At 39.4% G+C, this 21,687-nt stretch overlaps 1 protein-coding gene and 1 non-coding gene across 2 annotated transcripts; both read right to left on the bottom strand.

Annotated features, from left to right (window-relative positions):
• Positions 1–1,516: 1,516 nt before the first annotated feature.
• On the bottom strand, positions 1,517–17,338 carry LOC141655305 (uncharacterized). The gene is made up of 6 exons (XM_074462391.1): positions 16,388–17,338; positions 3,719–3,910; positions 3,490–3,610; positions 3,174–3,241; positions 3,038–3,094; positions 1,517–1,831 (listed from the first exon to the last, which is right to left on the bottom strand). The coding sequence occupies exons 1-6, from the start codon at positions 17,336–17,338 to the stop codon at positions 1,517–1,519; spliced, it is 1,704 nt and encodes a 567-aa protein (XP_074318492.1).
• Positions 7,563–7,669, bottom strand: LOC141658042 (small nucleolar RNA R71). Its single transcript, XR_012548953.1, has one exon. It is a non-coding gene; the product is annotated as a small nucleolar RNA R71 (small nucleolar RNA).
• Positions 17,339–21,687: the final 4,349 nt, after the last annotated feature.

Below are 21,687 nucleotides of genomic sequence, written 5' to 3'. Positions count from 1 at the left end.
TTAGAGGTAAACCAATATTATAACCCGTGCAGCGCACGGGCACAAAATCTAGTTTGTGAATAAAGGGGTGATTTCCTTTGATATGACTAGATATAAATTAAGGGTGTTGATTTTCACAGTACGTATTTTACTTATTATAGTACACATTTGACAATTTTACCCCTCTCATTTCTTCCCTCATTTTTCAAATACATAGTGTACTACATCTTAAAAAAAAAAACTCAATAGAAAGCCACACCACCATTCGCCACCGTTGACCACCCCCACCGCCGCTCTTGACCACCCTTAGGCGCAGACGACCATCCCTTCCCCTTCCCACTGCCGACAACCGACGACGACTACAAGCGTCCCTTTCCCCTCCCACATTCTTCTCCTCCAACCACCTTTTCATAACTCACAGCCACGACCCTCCTTTTCCCACCTCGAAACCCACGCCTCCCTAGGTCGTCGGCACCCTCCGCCTACACCACTTTTCTTGTACCGTCTGCCACCCACACCGCCATCCCACCAAGGCCACCACCATCAAACGACCCATGTGCAATAATTTTAATTATAATAAGCCGTAAATCAAAGAAATGTCCAACAAATTGAAAGAAAATAATAAATTTGATTCATAGTTATGAAATTAACGAATTACAAACTCGTTGTACATACAAATTATCATCGATCATCGAAGGAATTTGTTTAAATTGAGGGTTTAAAGAGTTACTAAGGGGAGAGAATTGGTAAGAGAGAGAATAGGGTTGATTTTTAGTTAAGGGTATGCAAATGGAAAAAAGTGGGTAAAAAGTACTGAAATAAGTAAAATGTGTACTGCGAAAATAAATTACGTAAATTAATTCCCATAATTAGGTTTGTGACCCGTAAAATTTACGAGTTTATCTGTTTAGCTAACTCGTGAAATTCATTTGTTTATCTGTTTTAGCTTTATTATTTTATCGTATTGATTTGTTCGAACAATTAGTTGATTCATTTAAAGAGATATAGTCTTGAAATACATAAAAGTTGTTATTTTGATTAATACTACTAATAGCATGTGAATTTTTTTTTAAAAAAATATCTTCAATGAGTCTAATAATTCATGACACACATGTGGAAATACAATCAACAAATTCATGAGTAACCCAACTAATTGATCAACATCCGAGCAACATGCCCTAATCAAATAGATACTGTAAATCAAATAAGATGTTAAACATGGTTCAGATGATGTTTAGTTACTAAAATTGCTGAAACAACACATATTGTACCGGGCCGTCACTCTCATCTTTTAATTGTTTTGGTTTCTCTCTTATAAACTATCTATCTATACTATATAGTTAAAAGGTTTGGTAAAAACATTTAATTTTATTCCATGTCATTATCAATAATTGTTAAAAATATTTAATTTTATTCCATGTCATTATCAATAATTACTACTATACTTAATTAATTTAACATATTAACTTTTTTTTGGTAAAATTTGAGTAGTATATATATATCATAACGAGGGAAAAATTACAAGCATAGAATTCCTCTAATTACATAAGTTTATCTGACTCAGCCAGTCCAAGTCATTCACATTCATATTCAAATTATCACGGCCTCTAATTCTGATTTTCACACCCTTAATAACCTGTTCTGCAATCTTGTCTAGTCGCATCAATACATTGTCAACTCTGCATCTGTTTCTTTGATACCAGATATAATAGAAAGCACCCAGGAGCAGTGCTGCTTGAACTCCTTTCTGGACAGTAGAGCCTCCCTTGTTGGTACACCAAGTAAGACCATGATGCAAAGGGAACTGGTAACCAGTATTCTGCTGCATAGCCAGGATCACCCTCCTGTTATACTAGCAATAAAAAAACAAATGAGATAAACACTCCTCTAACTGACCACACAGCAAGCATTTGTCATCTACCTCCATTCCATATTAAACAAGTTTATCAACTGTATTGAGGGCCCTATGAACCACTAACCACCCCAAGAACTGATGTTTAGGAACTGCCCAAGCATTCCAGACCACCTTACTCCATGGAACTGGTGGCCTGACTTCCCTGAGCCATTCATAGCACCATGTAGGGGTGTACACCAGTCGGTTATACCACCTAGTCCTCATCCACAAACCCATGAGCAATATCCGGCTTGACTTTGCACTCCTCCTCTAGACCCAGCTTGAGTTAGCAGAAGGGGTATACTTCATCCATTCCCTCCCTTTGAGATGATTCTGATGCACCCAGTGAACCCAGATATTCTCAGCAATCCAAGCTACCAGTCGTCCAACCATGGCCTTATTCCACACCTCCTAATCTTTGATCCCTAAGCCCCCCCTCTTCCTTAGGCCTGCAGATTTTATCCCAAGCCACAAGAGGTACCCTTCTGTATTCCGTACCATTCTCCCATAGAAAATTCCTGCAAATGGCTTTAGTGCTCTTGATGATGCCCTTAGGTATGATGAACATAGAGGCCCAGTAGGAATGCAGAGTGTTAAGTACTGATTTCACCAAGACATGTCTCCCAACATATGAGAATTTACTTGCACCATAACTATGGATCCTGCCACATATCTTCTCAATCAGGCAAGCACAATCCACTTTTTTGTGTCTAGTAGTTTGTATAAGCATTCCCAGATACTTAAAAGGGAGAACTCCTTCAGCAAATCATGACACCATTAGAATGCCTTGTTTGATCTGATCTGGTACCCCTCTGAAATATGCATGGGACTTAGCAGCACTAATCCTCAAGCCAGATGCTTTAAAGAAAGTTGAGAAGGATTGTAACAGAAGCATCATAGACTTAGTATCTCATTTGCTGAACATGAGCACATCATCAGCAAACATAAGGCAGGCTAGCCTTTGTTGTTTACACATGGGATGGTAGTTGAAATCATACTTAGCTGCAACATACTCAATGTTCTTGCTAAATACTCCATACAAAGGGTAAAAATAAGTGGTGATAAGGGATCTCCTTGTCTGAGCCCTCTCTTTCTATGGAAGTATCCAAACATTTTTCCATTGATAGATACGGAAAATGAAGCAGTGGTAATACATTGCATTACCATACTTTGGAATTCAGGTGGAAATTTAAGCATTCTCAAAAGCTGCTCCACAAAAGTCTATTCCACAGTATCATAGGCTTTTTACAAGTCAATTTTAAAGAGGCATCTGGATGAAGCATTGGGCCTTTCATATAACCTTATTAAGTTCTGACAAATCAAGATATTCTCCTGAATACTCCTGTTCTGAATGAAGGCTCCTTGATTCTGATCCACAATATTGGGTAGCACTTCAGCAAGTCTAGCACACATAAGCTTTGATATGACCTTGTACACAACATTGCAGCACGCAATATAACGAAATTGAGTGACATTTTGAGGCCTATCACATTTAGGAATCAGGGTTAGATTTGTGGCATTGATTTGAACTAGCAACCTTCTCTGCTAGAAGAAATTCTGGACTGCAGCAATCATATATCCCCCTATCTCCCCCCAAGCATCCTTAAAGAACTTACTGGTATACCCATCTGGTCCAGGTGACTTGATATCTGGTATACTGAACATAACATCTCTAACCTCTTTCCCACTGACTGGTCTTAGAAATCTAGCACAATCCTCAGGACTGCAGCTAGGTCCCTAATCAATTATGCTCTTGTGAACCTTCTTTGTGGTGTGACTGGTCCCACGTAATTGTCTATAATATCCTACGAAGGCACTCTGAATTTGTTAAGGGGAATCACATACTTTCCCATGTATATCTTCCACCCTGAGAACCTTATTCCCATGTTTTCTTTGCTTGAGCAGGCCATGAAAGAAAGCACTATTGGAATCCTCATCCTTTACCCATTTGTGCTTAGCTTTCTGGGATAGGAAACTGTCCCTAGCTGTACTGAGTTCTTTCAGCTGTCGTGCTGCTTCATACTCATCAGTTATTAACTGCAAATCAGAAGGATCCCTCCCAAGCTGAGCTTGGAGTTGATACGTGCATTTTATATAGCCTTTTTAGTCTTATATTTCACGTATTTCTATGCATTTTTGTACTGTTATGTATTGCAAAATGCCCCGAATTGGCTACTTTGGTTTGTTTTGTCTGATTTGCAGAAATGAACCTTAAGGTGGTGGAACCGTACTCTATTCGTCCTATTTAGCATGCATAATGAGGAGACAGGAATGTTAGAGCAAGTGATATGCCTTGGAGTGCGTGAAGGATGGTCAAGGAAGCGGTCAATGACGAGTTAGAAGCTGTCTTGGAGGAAAAGCACTCGATCGAAGGGTTCTAGTGTTCGATCGAGTGGATTAGCTGACACGAGAGGTCGATCGAGTACTTTTGTTTACTCGATCGAAATGCTGAATACTGGAGTTCCTCGATCGAGAGCTTTATTTGCTCGATCGAGAGGAAAAGCTGGAGAAGACCTCGATCGAGTGGTTTGAATCCACTCGATCGAGAGGTTTTAGTCTTAGGCGGGCTTAAGTGACCCGTGTTGGTGTTATTTCGTTAAACCTTTAATTTTCCTATTTAAGCATTTGTTAATTAGGTCATTAGGACGTCTCGGGATCGAGAAAACACTCTAATCTCTCTTTCATACTTTCTACTGTAAAACTCTTCCTCCTTTCCTTTAATCTCTTGCTTGGATATTGGATTGATCTTCACGCCGGAATTCTTTTGATTGTAATCATTCTTCTCTTAATCTTAATCTTATTATTTGTGTTTGCTTTAATCCTTGTTTCCTCTTAATTAATTCTGCCCTAATTTAGTTCATGCTTAATCATTGTTATTTCATAATGTTTTCGATTAGTACACTTTATATTATTATTGTTGACATCATTAATATTATGAGTAGCTAATTCCTTTAATGTCGGGATTAGGGAATCCTCAGTAGGATTGTGACGATGTAGCGAATAGACTAGACGATTTATTTGTGAGAATCTGTCCCATAGCAATTTAACTGTAATATCAACTTAGTTGAGTGCACGCTTCTAAGTTACCTTTAATCTGATTAATTTTACTCCTGGATCGGAAGATTGGATTAAATAGACCTGCTATGAACAGTAGACTACCTTAATGAGGACGGAAGTTAAATTAGTGGAATTATAGGATAGAAAGTGGACCGGAAGGACCTTTCCTGTTGATGTGACCATAATTGGCGCATATTTAGCCCCCGAATTACCCTTGTTTCCATGCTTTTTAGTGCTTATTTGGGTCATTTCTTATCTTTAGTTCTTTGTTTTGCATATTCTTTGAGATTTTGATCCCTTGGTAGGAAAGGAGTAAGAATCTTGCATTTTCGTGGCAAAACAAGACTAAATTGATCAAATTCAATGACCAAGCATCAAGGAGGGACAAGATTAGAAGGCCTTTGTACATATCATAGTAGAAGAGCAATGTTGAGAAAAGATCCTTGAGTCCCCAAGGAAATCCCCAAGGAATTTATGAAGAAAAGGGAAGAAAAGAAGGAGTTACCACGCTGACTGACAATCCGAGCGGATTGTCAACAATCCGCCCGTCCTGCCCTTGCACAATCCGAGCGTCCCAGCTGGAATCCGCTCGGATTCCCCTCAACAATCCGCCCGGATTCCCCAGAATCCGCTCGGATTCCACCGACCAAATCCGGCCGTCCCGACCTTAATCCGCCCGGATTCCTTCACAGCGCGGGTTGTCTTCTTCAAGCTACGAAAAGAGAAGCCCTTCTCTCCAAAAATACCGGCTTCTCCTTGCTCAACTTAAAAAGTGTAATTGCTAGTTTAGCCCTTAGTTAACCCTAATGCATCCTCCCTAATTTTCACTATAAATACCCCATTAGTCTAATTAGAGGAGCATGTTCTTCTTATCAATAATTAGTGTAGTTAATATCAATCAAATCTCTCTTCAATATTGTAATCAAGTATTAATCAAGTTTTAATCCAAGTTTTAGTTCTTTAATCTCTCTTTTGTTCATCCTTTATTTTGGGTAATTGAAGATTATTTGGGTTATTATTGGGAGATTGACAACCTCTCAATCTAGCATTCAAGTACTTCTATTATTCTTGCTTTATTATTGGAATCATTAGTAGGTATAATCTCTTAATCCCTTTTTAATTATTGTTAATTACTTTCATTTATTCATCATGTTTCATATTGTTGGTATGATTGACAACCTTGCTAGCATGATCAACATGATAATGAGTGAGTAGTCTCTTAGCTAGGGTTAATGGGTGATTAGGGGAAACCAACATGGAGAATGATTCATGCTTAAATTAATATGCTTCCATATCTTATTTGCTTGCTTGTTTTGATCTCAACTCATGCACATGTTATATTTGATGAAATGCTAAGCCTATGAATCCTTGCATTTACTATCATCTCCTATCTTTTCAATGAGACTTGTAAGACATAACCCAACTCGAGTCTCATTAGACCATGCATGTTGTTGAGTAGGGAAGATTAAGTCGACTTGTAGGTGTTGTACAATCTAATCGATTCGGCTCCGGGACCCAAACTTTCCTAGGATTGTAAGATATAACCCAACTCAATCCATCACAACAATAATTGCTTGCTTATAATTTGAGAACATGTTTGTATGATCATATCCCATGATTCCCCTATGATCCCATGACACCCTAGTGCCTTTAATCAATTGTTTACACCCCTTTAATTCATCTTGCTTGTTTATTTTCATTGTTATTCTAGTTTAGTAACCTTCTACATCAACCCAATTCGTGACACCCCTTAGACACCACTAGTTACAATAGAAATCTCATTTCAACTCCCGTCCCTTGGGATCCGACCTTTACTTGCCTCTTTACTAATTGTAGAGTTGCTTGTTAAGCTATAAATTGTGTTTTGATTCGACCGTGACCAACGACCACATCTATTTATTTGTGAATACGAAACGGACCGATCAAAAATGGCGCCGTTGCCGGGGACGGTGTTTGTTTGATTTAGATTTCCTTTTTGTTATTAGTTGTGTCTTTCTTCGCCTTGAGGAAGTAAAAATCCTCAAGGTTTGTTCTAATTGTTTTTGAGTTGTTTGATATTTTGCATGTCTAGAAGGTTACAAAGTGATTTGTTACCTTTTGACCGTGAAATCGAAAGAACCTTGACGAACAATAGGAGACTTGTTAGGAGGAATTTGAGAGGTGTTGGTGAAGTTGTTCAACCCACTAGTGAGTTTGTCAATCCTTTCGCAATAGAAGGAGAAGAAAACCCATTACACAATACCCCACAAAATCCACCTACAATGCCAAAATTCTCGTCACACTCATACCCACCGAGGAGAATCTACCAAATGGTACTCCTACACCGCAACATCTCACCGGAAATTTTATTGCCAAGTCCGCCTTCATCCAACTAGTTGAGAGGAGCCAATTCGGGGGAATGCCTAGTGAGGACCCTCATTCTCATATGGAAACCTTTTTGCGATTATTGTGATGCTATCTCTCAAACGGGCGTGACTCAAGACCAAATTAGATGGGTCTTATTTCCTTTTTCCTTAATCGGCACCGCAAAGCAATGGTTGAAGGGCCTTGATAAGGCCACCCTTGGAATAGATTCTTGGAAGAAGTTGGCTCTAGCTTTCTACAAAAATTCTACCCACCGGAAAAGACCAACATGCTAAGAGCTCAAATTACGGGTTTTAAGCAAAGGGATGAAGAGTCTTTGTATGAAGCTTGGGAGCGGTTCAAGGGAGTTTGTCGCTCATGTCCTCACCATGGACTTAGCGAATGGTTTTTGGTGCAACAATTTTGGAATGGTTTATATGAAGATTCTAGGAACATTCTCAATATGGGATCAAATGGAATGTTCACCGAAGTTGATGACAATCAAACATGGAACAAGATTGAGGAAATGGCGGTCCATAACTCACAATATAGTAGACCTCGCAAGGCTACTAGAGGAGGAAAGCATGAAGTGGACTCCGTTACTCAATTGGGTGCTCAACTTAGTGCTCACATTGACACAATCAACTTGAAGTTTGAACAAGCTATGGCTAGACTTGAGGAAAACTCAAAATCATCGAAGCATCATGTCAATGCCATGACGGCCTCCTCATCAATCCCAAGTGGGATATGTGAGAATTGTGGAACTTTGGGTCATGACCCAAGTGAGTGTAGGGGAACAACCGAACAAGTTAATGCTTTCCAAGCTTACAAAAGTGGTACCCCTTATTCAAATTTTTACAATGAAAACACCAAGTTCCATCCAAATCTCTCATACAAGAGCCAAAATGTTCAAAACCCTCAAACAACATACACTCCACCACCCATGAGAAACCAAAATCAAAGACCCTTTTACAATCAAAACCAAGGTTACCAAAATCAAAATCCATACAATCACCAAAATGACCAAGGTTTTGATGTCCAAAAAGCGGTCCTCCAAATGCAAAAGAATCAACAAGAATTTTTCACCCAAATGCAAAAAGATAGCCAAGCAAAAGAAACCACCATCAACAACATTCTAGCTCACACCAAGATGTTGGAAACACAATTGACTCAACTAGCATCTTCAAGCTCACAAAGACAAAAGGGGCAATTACCACCTCAAAGTAATCCCCCTAGACATGAAACGGTTAGTGCCATTCACTTGAGAAGTGGTACAAGGTATGAAGCACCGAAGAAGCAAGTTGAGGATGAAGTTGTGGAAGCTAGTGAAAAGGAAGAAATTGTGCAAAACTCCAAAGATGGAGAATCATCAAAAGAAGAAAGTTCAAAGAAAAATGAAGACAAGGCCAAAGAGAAGGAGCCCATTGTGATTAGACTTCCTTTTCCAAGTCGTCAAGCCAAACCCAAATTTGATGATCAACTTGGAAAGTTCATGAAAATTGTGAAGAATTTAGAAGTCTCAATTCCTTTCACGGAGTTAATCAACCACGTTCCGGCCTATGCAAAATACATGAAAGATATCCTCACAAAGAAGAAGTCGATCCGGAAACTTGAGACTATCGCCTTCACTAAGGTGAGTAGTGCAATACATCAAGGGAGTTCACCTCCAAAGTTAAAGGATCCGGGAAGCTTCTCAATACCGTGTACCATTGGCGACACGACAATCAACAAAGCCTTATGTGATCTAGGGGCTAGTGTGAGTGTCATGCCGTACTCGGTAAGTAAAAGGTTGGGAATGGGAGAGCTTAAATGCACCAACATCACACTTCAAATGGCCGATAGATCGATGAAGACACCATTAGGGATATGGGAAGATGTCCCCGTGCGAATTGGGAAGTTTTTCATCCCGGTGGACTTTGTCATTGTTGATATGGAGGAAGATTCCAACATTCCAATCATCCTAGGAAGACCTTTCCTACACACCGCGGGTGCGGTGATTGATGTGAAACATGGAGAGCTCACTCTAGAAGTGGGAGATGAAAGCATAACCTTTAATCTTGACAAGACCATGAGAGCTCCTCGTTTGCATGAGCCATGTTTCATGATTGATCATTATAGCCGAAAAGATGAAAGGAAGAAATCGGAACTCCAATGGAGGAAGAAAATTGAAGATACTCCATTCAAAGAGCAAGTGAATTGTGACAAGGAGAGCTTGCAAAGCTCATCAAAATCAACCAAGGAAGAAGAGGATGGCCTCATTGGCCAAGAGAAGAAATTGGGAGAGTTGTCTCCATCTAAGCAAGAGATTTTCAATGATCAACTCAATGAAGTTTGTGGTCTTTGGGACGACGAGTTTGAAGGGATTTTTAATCCCTACATTGGGCATGCCATCGATCATGATCAACAACAAGGGCCACGGTCTATTGAGGACCTCTACCATAATAATGAACAAGCTTTTGATTACTTTTTCAAGGTGTTGAGCAACATCAACAACACCTTGAACATGCCCCCTTGACATCTCATCAAGAATGAGAGTTTGGTGGAGTCCTCCCTAAACCACCACTTGTAAATATTTCTAACTCCCTAACTTACATTTCAATTCTTGTATTGCATTTTTGTCATTTTTGGATTTTTATTTACTTTGATCAAAATAATTGTCATGTAAGAGAGAAGTGAGGGAGGGACTAACGACTTCAATTAATGTGTAGTGCTTTACCTTAGTGTGGGGATGGCAATTGCATAGGCTATCCATGCCTTCGTAGTGCCCCCACAATGAAGAACACAAGCCTTGAAAGAAAGAATGGAAGAATGAAAAAGGGAATGCGATGTGCACGGGTGGAACAGAATCCGTGTACATAGGGGAAGAATCCGAGCGGATTTCCAGAAATCCGCCCGTCTTATGCAATCCGAGCGTCCTGCAGAAAAGACGCCCGTCCTGAACTGAACTGAAATTTGAAATTTTCCTGACTGTTAAAGAATCCGAGCGGATTCCCAAAAATCCGTCCGTCTTGAAGAATCCGTCCGTCCTGTAAAAAAGACGCCCGTCTTTGCAGCTGAAGAAAACAAGCAAAAATCTCTGGACTGAAATCCGTCCGTCTTTGAAGAAATCCGCCCGTCCCGTGTTCAGCAAATCCGAGCGGATTGTACCAAATCCGCCCGTCTTTAGGCGAGCTTTTGCAAATATTGAAGAAGCAGAATCCGCACGGATTGTGCCTAATCCGCACGGATTGCCCCTGCAGTTTTGAAATTTCGGCCTCTTTATAACCCCTCCCACCTTCATTCATTCACTCATAAACACTACCCACAACATCAAAACCCTCATCCTCTCCATCATAAAAACAAAAACCCTCAACAACATTCAACAAAAACAAATCAAACCACCCTTCCAACAACAAATTAATCACTCCATCTTCAACAAAAATCAAAACCAAGAACAAAATCTTCAACCTTTGAGTCGATTTTTGTTTTAATAAAGGCAAAGCCTTTCACCTTAAAATCGATTTGGGCATCCTACAAATTGAAGATTTTTCATTCTTTTCTTGGTTAAGCTCATCAATGGCAAGGACTAAGGGTGCAACAAAGGCAACAAAGGCACCAAAGGCTAAGGCACTCTCACAAAGGCAAAAGGCTCTTCAAACAAAGAAAGCTTTGGCTATGGTGGTGGCAACACCAAACTTGGAAGTGCAACAACAACAACAACAACCTTCTATGGGACCATCAACATCCTCTACTCCGGTAATTAATCAACTTTTGCATTATCCGGAGGTAACTTTTATTTCCGATACCCATAGAAATACCTTTGTCAAGTTTGCTATGAAGTCTATTCAATCCACCAAATTCATATGTAAAGATGCCTTGGAAAAATTGGGTGTTCTTGAACAAACAAAAGCCTTTTTCAAAGCCATGGGGTTGGAGAAATTGTTTGAAACAAAGGAATTGACATACCCCTCCCTTGTCTTGGAATTTTTAAGTTCCTTGAAAGTCACCAAAGTTGAGAATAGGGAAAATATCGAGTTTCGTCTAGCTAATGTTAGTAGACGCATTACCTTTAAGGAATTGGGTGAAATTTTGGGTCTTAGTGATGAGGAAAGTTATTTCAAGAGTTATGGAAAGTATGACCCCGAACCTCTTTGGGAGGCAATCTCCGGGAAGAAATTTGAGGATTTTCATGCGTGTCGTGCTCTTTTGGTCCATCATCCGGGCATAAGAGTATGGCACAAGGTGGTGGGAAATACCATAATTGCTAGGAAAGACACCAATCATTTCACAAGACTCGATTTTATTCTCCTTGAATCGGCTTTGAATATCGGAAGAATTCACACCAAGCCTTACAATTCTTTGAGGCTATTGGTTGATAGATGGCTTAATGTTGATAATGGGAAGAAGGGCACGACCGTTATTGTCAATGGCGGGCTAGTCACGGTCCTAGCTAAGCACTTTGATCCTAATTTCAATAAGGATAAGAAGTACAAAGCAAAGGAAGGTGGCCATCTTATTGATATGCACATTATGATTCACAAGTTCAAGTGGGTTGCCTATAACCCCCTTGACACTAAATATGGATGGCTAACTAGTGAAGCTAGATCGTTTACCTTGCCCTCAAAGATTTGTCGCCTAAGCGTCCACCGGACCAATTACCTACTTCCCCTTTCCGAAGAAGCCGAGTATATCATTCAACAACAAAAGGGTGATCTTGAAACCCCCTCCTCTTCCATTATCATACCACCTTACCCCTTTGAGTATGAAGAGTTTAAGCCGGAAGGAATTGAAATTGGGAAAGATTATGTGACTCTTCTCATGCAAGCAATGCACAAGCAAGCCCATGAAGATCGGAAAAATGCGTATTTGGCTCAATATCCACCCCTCCTACATCTAGCTAGGCAAGGACTCCTTGATCCATCTTGTCCTTTGCCTAGTTGGGCGGATAGAGAAGTCTTATTTCCGGGTGCATCTAGGGACGTGGTGGGAGATAATGAGGTTGTTGGAAATGATGAAGAAGTTGATGATAATATTGAGGAAGAAGCAATGGAAGAAGAAAGAAATGGTGAAGATGATGATGATAGCATGATGGAAGACTAGCAAGCCTTGGAGACTCCTACACTCCCATGGTTTGTCTATATCTCTTTGTATTTTATTTCATTTTGATCATTGTTGGTTTAGTCCTAGCAACATCAAAGGACTCACACCTCGGTACCATTGAGGTGTTCTTATTGTTCCCATTTGTAAAATCCAAAATGACAAACTAGTTTCATGCATAGCATAGTGTGCGCATGAACTATACCCATCCTTGAACATTAGCAATAGTGTCTCACTCGGTTTGGGGAAGTTAATGCATACACAACGGGAGGTAATCTAAATTATCCTCTCCGTCATAACAAAAACCATGCATCATGTAGTATAGCTTAGTATAGAATTGCATTTAGTATAGAAATCATGCATCATCTTTGCATAATTTCCATCATTTTGGCCATTGAGGACAATGCCCATATTAGTGTGGGGATGGGAATTCTAACATTTAACTCTTATTCAAAAACCCATAAAAATTGAAAAATTTCAAAAATCATAAAAATTGAAATTGAAAAAAATTGAAAACCCAAAAACAAGTTCATTTCCTTTGTATATATTGTCTTGTATATATTGTGTTTGTTTTATCCTTGTTCACATTGATTGACTACGCCACATCCGAGACATGAGGATATTGAAGACCGCATGGTATGATCTTTCCAATCTCCTTTTTCCTCTTTATGTTAATGACTATGTGGCTTTATTTTGATTGATGCGGTATAACAATGTGAACTTAGGACTTGCACTTAGATTATATGTCATATTAGTTGGTAGAATCATATGCATTAGGATGTTTATATGTTAGTTGCATCATGGCATGTAGTTGCATGTTAGAAAAATTTTGCGAAACCGTCTACTTAGGAAGCTTGACAAGTGTATATAGGCCCTAGTAGATGCTTTTTATTCTTAAGACTTTGCTTGTTAGAATACTTGTAAAACACCCTAGGATGTGTCATGCTAGTATCCTTTGACCCATGGTTTAAGGCCGAGTCAAGAGTACCTTGTGGTGTGATAACTCCTTGGCTACCGTTTATTCCAAGGTGACCCTTAAAACCATGCATCCATCCATCCATCATCCATGTTCTACCACATTTTTGTCATCAAAGGGAATGGGCACAAAAAGAAATCAATTTGAGTTCAATGAAATGAAAAGTGAAAGAAAGTTTGCAAAAATGCATCAAAAGAAAAGAGGAGCAAAAATAGACTCCTAAGCTTCAAATACAAGGCACCCTCGTTACTAATTGGGGTGACTTTGAAAATATTCAAAAAGAAATGCAAAAAGTTGTCAAGTATTGAAATGCCAAAAATCAAAAAAGAAATGGCAAAGAAAGTGTTCTCAAATGTCAAATGCCACAAGAAATTGGGGGGAAAAACAAAAACAAAAGCAAACTCCCAAAATGAAACTCAAACATCTATTGATCCCTTTATCCATCATATCCATTTTTGTGCATGGTAGAGAGGGGACGACCCTTCTTCTTGTCTAGGCAAGAAGGGGAATTCCGCGATCCTCCAGTGTTTCTAACACCATAGGGAGCCTACTCTTGACAAAAGCATTTAACGATTGAGGACAAAGGTACCCTAGCTTGACACAACTTGGAGGTGATTTATTGGTATCCTTCTAGGCCTAGTAGTTTGAACAAATTGCATCTATGAAGGATTGTGTACCCTTGAATTGCTTCCCTTGTAGATAATTTCCGCCACTTGATGAGGGAGTGGCTATTCTTTTTGTAGATGCATCCATTACGTGTTTTTGTGTGCTTAATGTTTGGATGTGTCGCCATTTTGGCAAGACCCACCTTGCCTTGCAAGAAGGCATCCTACCTCATGGTTGTCTTGTTGTGAGTTGAAGGGGCGGAGTGAGACCCGCTAATTGTCTCATATCGGCTATATTATTAGGATAGGTTAGTATTGGTCCTAGTCTTTGTCACCTCTTTACTCGGGACGAGCAAAGGTTCGGTTTGGGGATATTGATGTGACCATAATTGGCGCATATTTAGCCCCCGAATTACCCTTGTTTCCATGCTTTTTAGTGCTTATTTGGGTCATTTCTTATCTTTAGTTCTTTGTTTTGCATATTCTTTGAGATTTTGATCCCTTGGTAGGAAAGGAGTAAGAATCTTGCATTTTCGTGGCAAAACAAGACTAAATTGATCAAATTCAATGACCAAGCATCAAGGAGGGACAAGATTAGAAGGCCTTTGTACATATCATAGTAGAAGAGCAATGTTGAGAAAAGATCCTTGAGTCCCCAAGGAAATCCCCAAGGAATTTATGAAGAAAAGGAAGAAAAGAAGGAGTTACCACGATCGACAATCCGAGCGGATTGTCAACAATCCGCCCGTCCTGCCCTTGCACAATCCGAGCGTCCCAGCTGGAATCCGCTCGGATTCCCCCTCAGCAATCCGCCCGGATTCCCCAGAATCCGCTCGGATTCCACCGACCAAATCCGGCCGTCCCGACCTTAATCCGCCCGGATTCCTTCACAGCGCGGGTTGTCTTCTTCAAGCTACGAAAAGAGAAGCCCTTCTCTCCAAAAATACCGGCTTCTCCTTGCTCAACTTAAAAAGTGTAATTACTAGTTTAGCCCTTAGTTAACCCTAATGCATCCTCCCTAATTTTCACTATAAATACCCCATTAGTCTAATTAGAGGAGCATGTTCTTCTTATCAATAATTAGTGTAGTTAATATCAATCAAATCTCTCTTCAATATTGTAATCAAGTATTAATCAAGTTTTAATCCAAGTTTTAGTTCTTTAATCTCTCTTTTGTTCATCCTTTATTTTGGGTAATTGAAGATTATTTGGGTTATTATTGGGAGATTGACAACCTCTCAATCTAGCATTCAAGTACTTCTATTATTCTTGCTTTATTATTGGAATCATTAGTAGGTATAATCTCTTAATCCCTTTTTAATTATTGTTAATTACTTTCATTTATTCATCATGTTTCATATTGTTGGTATGATTGACAACCTTGCTAGCATGATCAACATGATAATGAGTGAGTAGTCTCTTAGCTAGGGTTAATGGGTGATTAGGGAAACCAACATGGGGAATGATTCATGCTTAAATTAATATGCTTCCATATCTTATTTGCTTGCTTGTTTTGATCTCAACTCATGCACATGTTATATTTGATGAAATGCTAAGCCTATGAATCCTTGCATTTACTATCATCTCCTATCTTTTCAATGAGACTTGTAAGACATAACCCAACTCGAGTCTCATTAGACCATGCATGTTGTTGAGTAGGGAAGATTAAGTCGACTTGTAGGTGTTGTACAATCTAATCGATTCGGCTCCGGGACCCAAACTTTCCTAGGATTGTAAGATATAACCCAACTCAATCCATCACAACAATAATTGCTTGCTTATAATTTGAGAACATGTTTGTATGATCATATCCCATGATTCCCCTATGATCCCATGACACCCTAGTGCCTTTAATCAATTGTTTACACCCCTTTAATTCATCTTGCTTGTTTATTTTCATTGTTATTCTAGTTTAGTAACCTTCTACATCAACCCAATTCGTGACACCCCTTAGACACCACTAGTTACAATAGAAATCTCATTTCAACTCCCGTCCCTTGGGATCCGACCTTTACTTGCCTGTTTACTAATTGTAGAGTTGCTTGTTAAGCTATAAATTGTGTTTTGATTCGACCGTGACCAACGACCACATCTATTTATTTGTGAATACGAAACGGACCGATAACCTGTATCCTTCTCACAGTAGATTGTCTAGGCTATTTGCAGCTGAGTCGATAGACTACCATGGTGAACCGAAATCCTGGCATGCTTTCTCTTATTTGATCATCTTTATCGTATTTTCTATCTTTATTGCTCTTGTTTAATTCCTCTTTCCCTTAATCTTTTATTAGTTTAGAAATCAATAATCAAACCCTCGTTTTGTGACCTAATAGACAGACCTTTAATAGATATCTTGCCTCCCTGTGGATACGATCCCGACTTCCCTAGCTATATTAGTTAGAGACCAGTTGGTTATTTTTGGTAGGTATACGATTAGCCTGTCAGGAGTTCCTCCACCTGTTTCTGCTTGACATTAGTTGTATTTTCAATATCACTATACTTCTCCCTATTCAGTTGTCTTAGGGTAGGTTTCAGAAGTTTCAATTTTTTCACCAGTTTGAACATAGGGGTCCCAGACACACTAACTTGCCAATTGCTTCTCATAATGGGTACAAAATCTTTAGAACCTCCCCACATGTTAAAATACTTGAAGCTACGTTTCCCCTGAATCTGCTTAGAGCTGCTCACTATGCATGGAGTATGGTCATACATCCCCTCGGGAAGGAAATGAGCATACAAGTCAGGTAGATGATCACACCAGGCTTTGTTGACCAGAACTCTATCCAATCTGCTATATATCCTCTCCTCAGGCTTCTGTTTGTTTTTCCAAGTGAACAAGGATCCAGTTGCAGCAATATCCAGTACACCACAGTCTACTACACAATCCCTGAAAGGTTCCATCTCAGTGGAGGGAACATTGGCCCCAACTCTCTCAGTTGCAAATAAGACACAGTTAAAATCTTCTGCTATGGCCCATGGTCCTACAATAGTCCCTGTTATTCTTCTCAGATGCCCCCATAGAGGGACTCTATCATTCACACCATTGAATGCATACACCATAGTCAGGAAAAAGGTATCCCTACTCACCAAAGATTCAACCTTCATGTGAATAAATTGAGCATTGTATTCCAGTAAATGAACCCTAAAAGACTTAGGCTGCCATAGGATCCACATTCTCCCCCCATTATGATATCCACTATTAGTAGAAATACACCAATTATTGAAGCTGTTAACAACCTTATGAAAAACTGTACACTTTATTTTTGCTTCTAATAAACCAATTAACCCAACACCTTTATTTTGTAAGAAGAAATTAATAGCTTTTTGTTTTCCTACTCTATTCATACCTCTCACATTCCAAAATCCTAAACTATCTATAAGATAATTTAGATGGATTATCATTACCATATTCCACAGCATCTGCTATCCCAGGGGAATTGAGTATCTCCTTATAAGAGTGTGCTCCAAAAGATTCCCTGCTGTATCCATCCTTTGCTACTTGTTGTGACCTACCTCCCCTACTCAGTAGAACTAGCCTCTTGACTGGTGTATGTAGCACTCTCGTTGGTGAGGGCACAGATTTGATTTGGACCACTTATTCTGCTTGAATTGTGTTCTTAGTCTTATCAATGTGCACGACTGGTCTCCAGACTTGCTTGACAATAGCCTTCTCCATCATATTTATGCTTCTCCTACATTGCTCTTTTTCATGCCACATCCCTTGACACTTCTTGCATTTTACTGGCTTCCATTCATATTCAACCTCAACTTGTATCACTGCCCATCTTTTATCTTTAAAAGATATTTTGGATGGCAGCTTCTGGTCCACAACCAGTTCCACCATCACTCTTGCAAATCCTAATATGGTTCTCTCCTCGATTCTTTGTATCACTCTTGACATATTTGCCCACAATGCCTGTGATTTTAGGTAAACCCTTTTCCCAAAACGTCAGAGGAAAATTGTGCAGTCTAATCCACCCAGGCACACATTTCACATCTTCTTTTTTCATCTCCAAGTCCCTCTCCCATGCCTTAACAATCATAGCCTTATTGTCAAAAAGATAGTGTCCAGAAGCGAGGACCTTTTCTTTCATTTCCATCGTCTTAAACCGAACCAGGAACACTCCATTAGGTATGAATGATATTTTGTCAATGTTAAACTTTGTCCATATTCGTCTTATGAAGCCCTCAATTACCTCCCACGGCGGATTGGCCCCTAAGATAAAGCATATTACGGCCTGATTCCAATATTCAATCTCCTCTGCAACATCATCCTGTTCAATTTGCAACATCTCTACAGTCTCTATTTCTGGAACTTCCTCCTGGCTATCACTCCCATGTTCTTCAGTTTCATTCTCTTCCTCATTCTCACTTTCACATATGTCTTCTTCTTCAGTCTCATTATCCGTCTCCACTACCAATTCTGGTATACCGACAACGTCATGAATACTCCTTGTCTTCCCCTCATCTTCAACATTAGGACCAGTTTGTATATTACTAGGGTTTATTGGTTCCGAGCTTTCCTCACTTGTTTCCTCCAAACTCTCCACATTAGTCGTGGCAGGGATACTCCTCCCTCTCATTGTCATCTCATGTTGTCTCTGCAGATTTGATTTTCTGGCCATGGGAACAGAAATCAATGGCGGCACGTACTTTCTATGCGTGCATGGCTATCACTCTCTAGGGTTTTTTTTGTGATCCTCACACTCATTAACATATTAACTTTGTAAGATTATTAGTGTACCTTAATTAATTTAGCACAATAAATAATTTAATAGTAGTTATTTAACACCTAAAAAATATAAGAAAATATATAAAGGTATTTATATATAATAATAAAAATAAAAAATAATCATCTATCCTTATGCCACATCAAAATTTTCAATTATTTACACAACCCACATCCACATCACCAAGTCATTTATTAGTAAAAAAAATTTAAAAAAACAAAGCACTATATAACACGGAAAAGTGGTAGATAACCCCCTTAACTTTGCTTGATAGTGAAATTAAACCCCTTAACTTTACTTTGTAGCAATTTACCCCTTTAACTCTCTTCTTAAGTGAAATTAAACCCCACATTTTTTTCCGGTGAAAATATCGCCGGAAAGTCCATATATTGCAGTTTGTCCATGTTGAATCGGTAAATTGCTATTAAATACCATCACTGCTTTGTAATGATTGAGACACTTAACTCAAAATTATGTAATTCATAAACATCTTACCGATTAATCGATTGTTTAATATAGCATCCCAAGTCAAAATGAAATTAATTTGCTTGGTTGATTTGGTTTACCAGCTTTAAATAATCCTAACTATATTCTCCGTATTGTACATACGAGTTTATGAATTCACGTTCATATGTAGGACTCTCCACTAATAATTTGAAAAATATGAAAAACCATAGATTTAGCTTAAGGAGAATATTTAGACATGGAACTTCACAATAAAACTTTACTAGAGTATACTCAGTATAGTAGAAAAGTAGGATGGATGGATGACCATAGCAGCAACGAAGGTAGTTTTACTAAGGTGCAAAAAAGTATAAGTATACGTGCAAATATATATAATGTGCATCAGTGTATGTAAAATTGTATTCTTGTACAAGAAATGTATCAAATTTGAGTTTTTTCTCTTGTGAGAAATTTCTATTGACAGTGAATTATTGATGAGATATTGGTGGTATATTGATTTTCCGGCGAGATTTTTGTAACACCCCCATATACCACGGAGCCTTAACAAGACTTTCCCTAGCATATAAGGGCGTTATCATCTCGGTTGCCCGAGGACAGTAATAATCAAATGTCGATAAAAGAACAATTAAGTTATATTACAAGTGATTACTAACAACAAACAATACGAAAAGATACAACTCAAAACCACTATCTACTATGTGAACTACTTCTGTCGTGACTCGTGATAGAATCGTCCCTCCAAGCACCCACTATGATCCAAACGACAACCTCGCTAAGACCGATTTGCTCACCATAGTGGATTACGACGGACAAATAAAAACAAACAACAAAACAAAACCACACAAGTTCGATGAATCAAGTAATGAACATACAAAACAGACACAATACAGATACAACAACACACACCCCACATCTCCTCCAAACAACCACCATCACTGACTGTCCACCGGACCAGTCCTGCCAGTGGGGGGGACCGCAGCCGTTCCCACCTAAGCCCCGCTCATTTTTCCGAGCGATAAACCCATGTCCATTAATGTGCACATCCCTTCTATAGCGGGTTCCACAGAAGGCGGATCAAGGGCGTGAAGCCACTCCCGCAAGTGACTCCACTCAGCCGAGGGTGCACCTCGAGAACCATAGACAAATAATCACAATCAGCTGTATAACAACAACGATTATCAAAACAACGCAAGTCCAACCAACTACCACAATCAATCATGAATTCTGACACTAAACCAACCAAACAACATAAACATACTCTCTAGAAAATCAACAGTACTGAGTAGGCGAACCTACCTTTAGCGAACCGCAGCGATCCCGCGTCCAACCAAACGATACCAATCAACCAAGCAAATCACCTATACCAACAGTACAACCATCTATCACTATCCCTACTAACCTAACTGAAAACAATGACAACGATGAATGATGACAATAGCATACCTATACATAGTAATCCGACGTCAAGACCGCTACCCGACTCAAGCATCACATCCCCATGGTGTAAGCATCCTCAAGGGCCTCAAGAGAAAGGATTATGGTGAAGGAGAAGGAAGGTGACGACATCTAGGTTTAGGAAGAAGAAGTGAGGAAATGATTTGGGGTTTCACGTTTATCGATTTATAATTCCCCGCTGCAACCTCGTTACTCGATCGAGTAACTAACTTACTCGATCGAGTGACCCCTACTCGATCGAGCTGCCAAGCTACTCGATCGAGTAGCCTCAGCTAGATCGAGTACCACAGAAACCAAAGCTTACCACGTCACAAGTCATCACTCTTGGGGTTTTCGAAGGTCACGATAGGTGTCTAAGGTCGGTCAACGTCGGTCCACGGGTCCCTAAAAGGATGGGTATTATAGTCTTCCCCCTTAAAAAGAACTTCGTCCCCGAAGTTCGACTCATCCTCCCCATGACATGAGACAAAGAGATCCAGGTCAACACCACCGTTTACCCGACACAGGTCAACACTATCGTTTAAGAATACCATCCCCCCTATGTATGTTCATCAAACATCGTCATCACCTACCTTAGCACATAATACACATCACGACTCCCAGCGAATCACCAACTTCCTTTTGAATCACCGAACACACATTGTCCACAAGAACGACTAACTCGACTATCACTTGTACTTACTACATAATATTACTCAAGTGTAAACCAACGCAACTATCAGAATATTCCTTCATCAATTACTTGCCAACAATTGTCAATTACAAATACTCAAAACAACGGTCCTACTACTGATTCACAACAACACATTATTCATTCCACTCTACTACTTTAACCACACAACACAATTCTACTAACAACGACTCTACTATTGCTACTCTCATCCAATTCTCATGACAACATAGTGAACACTTAATTGGAAATAAGGTACAATAACATGCCATTCTATTCAACAATTACAACCTACTACTTGATTGCACAATAACCATTACAAGATTACCCAAATAACCATGTTAAATACTTTAACATGTCATGAAAATACTATAAAATTGTTACAATTACGTCATTTTCTACGCGACATTACTCTTCCCTTCTTAAAAGGAACTTCG

This window comes from Silene latifolia, chromosome 5, assembly GCF_048544455.1.
Source record: "Silene latifolia isolate original U9 population chromosome 5, ASM4854445v1, whole genome shotgun sequence".
Classification (NCBI taxonomy): Eukaryota; Viridiplantae; Streptophyta; class Magnoliopsida; order Caryophyllales; family Caryophyllaceae; genus Silene; species Silene latifolia.
The sequence above is the reverse complement of the archived record's forward strand: the minus strand, read 5'-3'. Positions and strand labels throughout refer to the sequence as shown.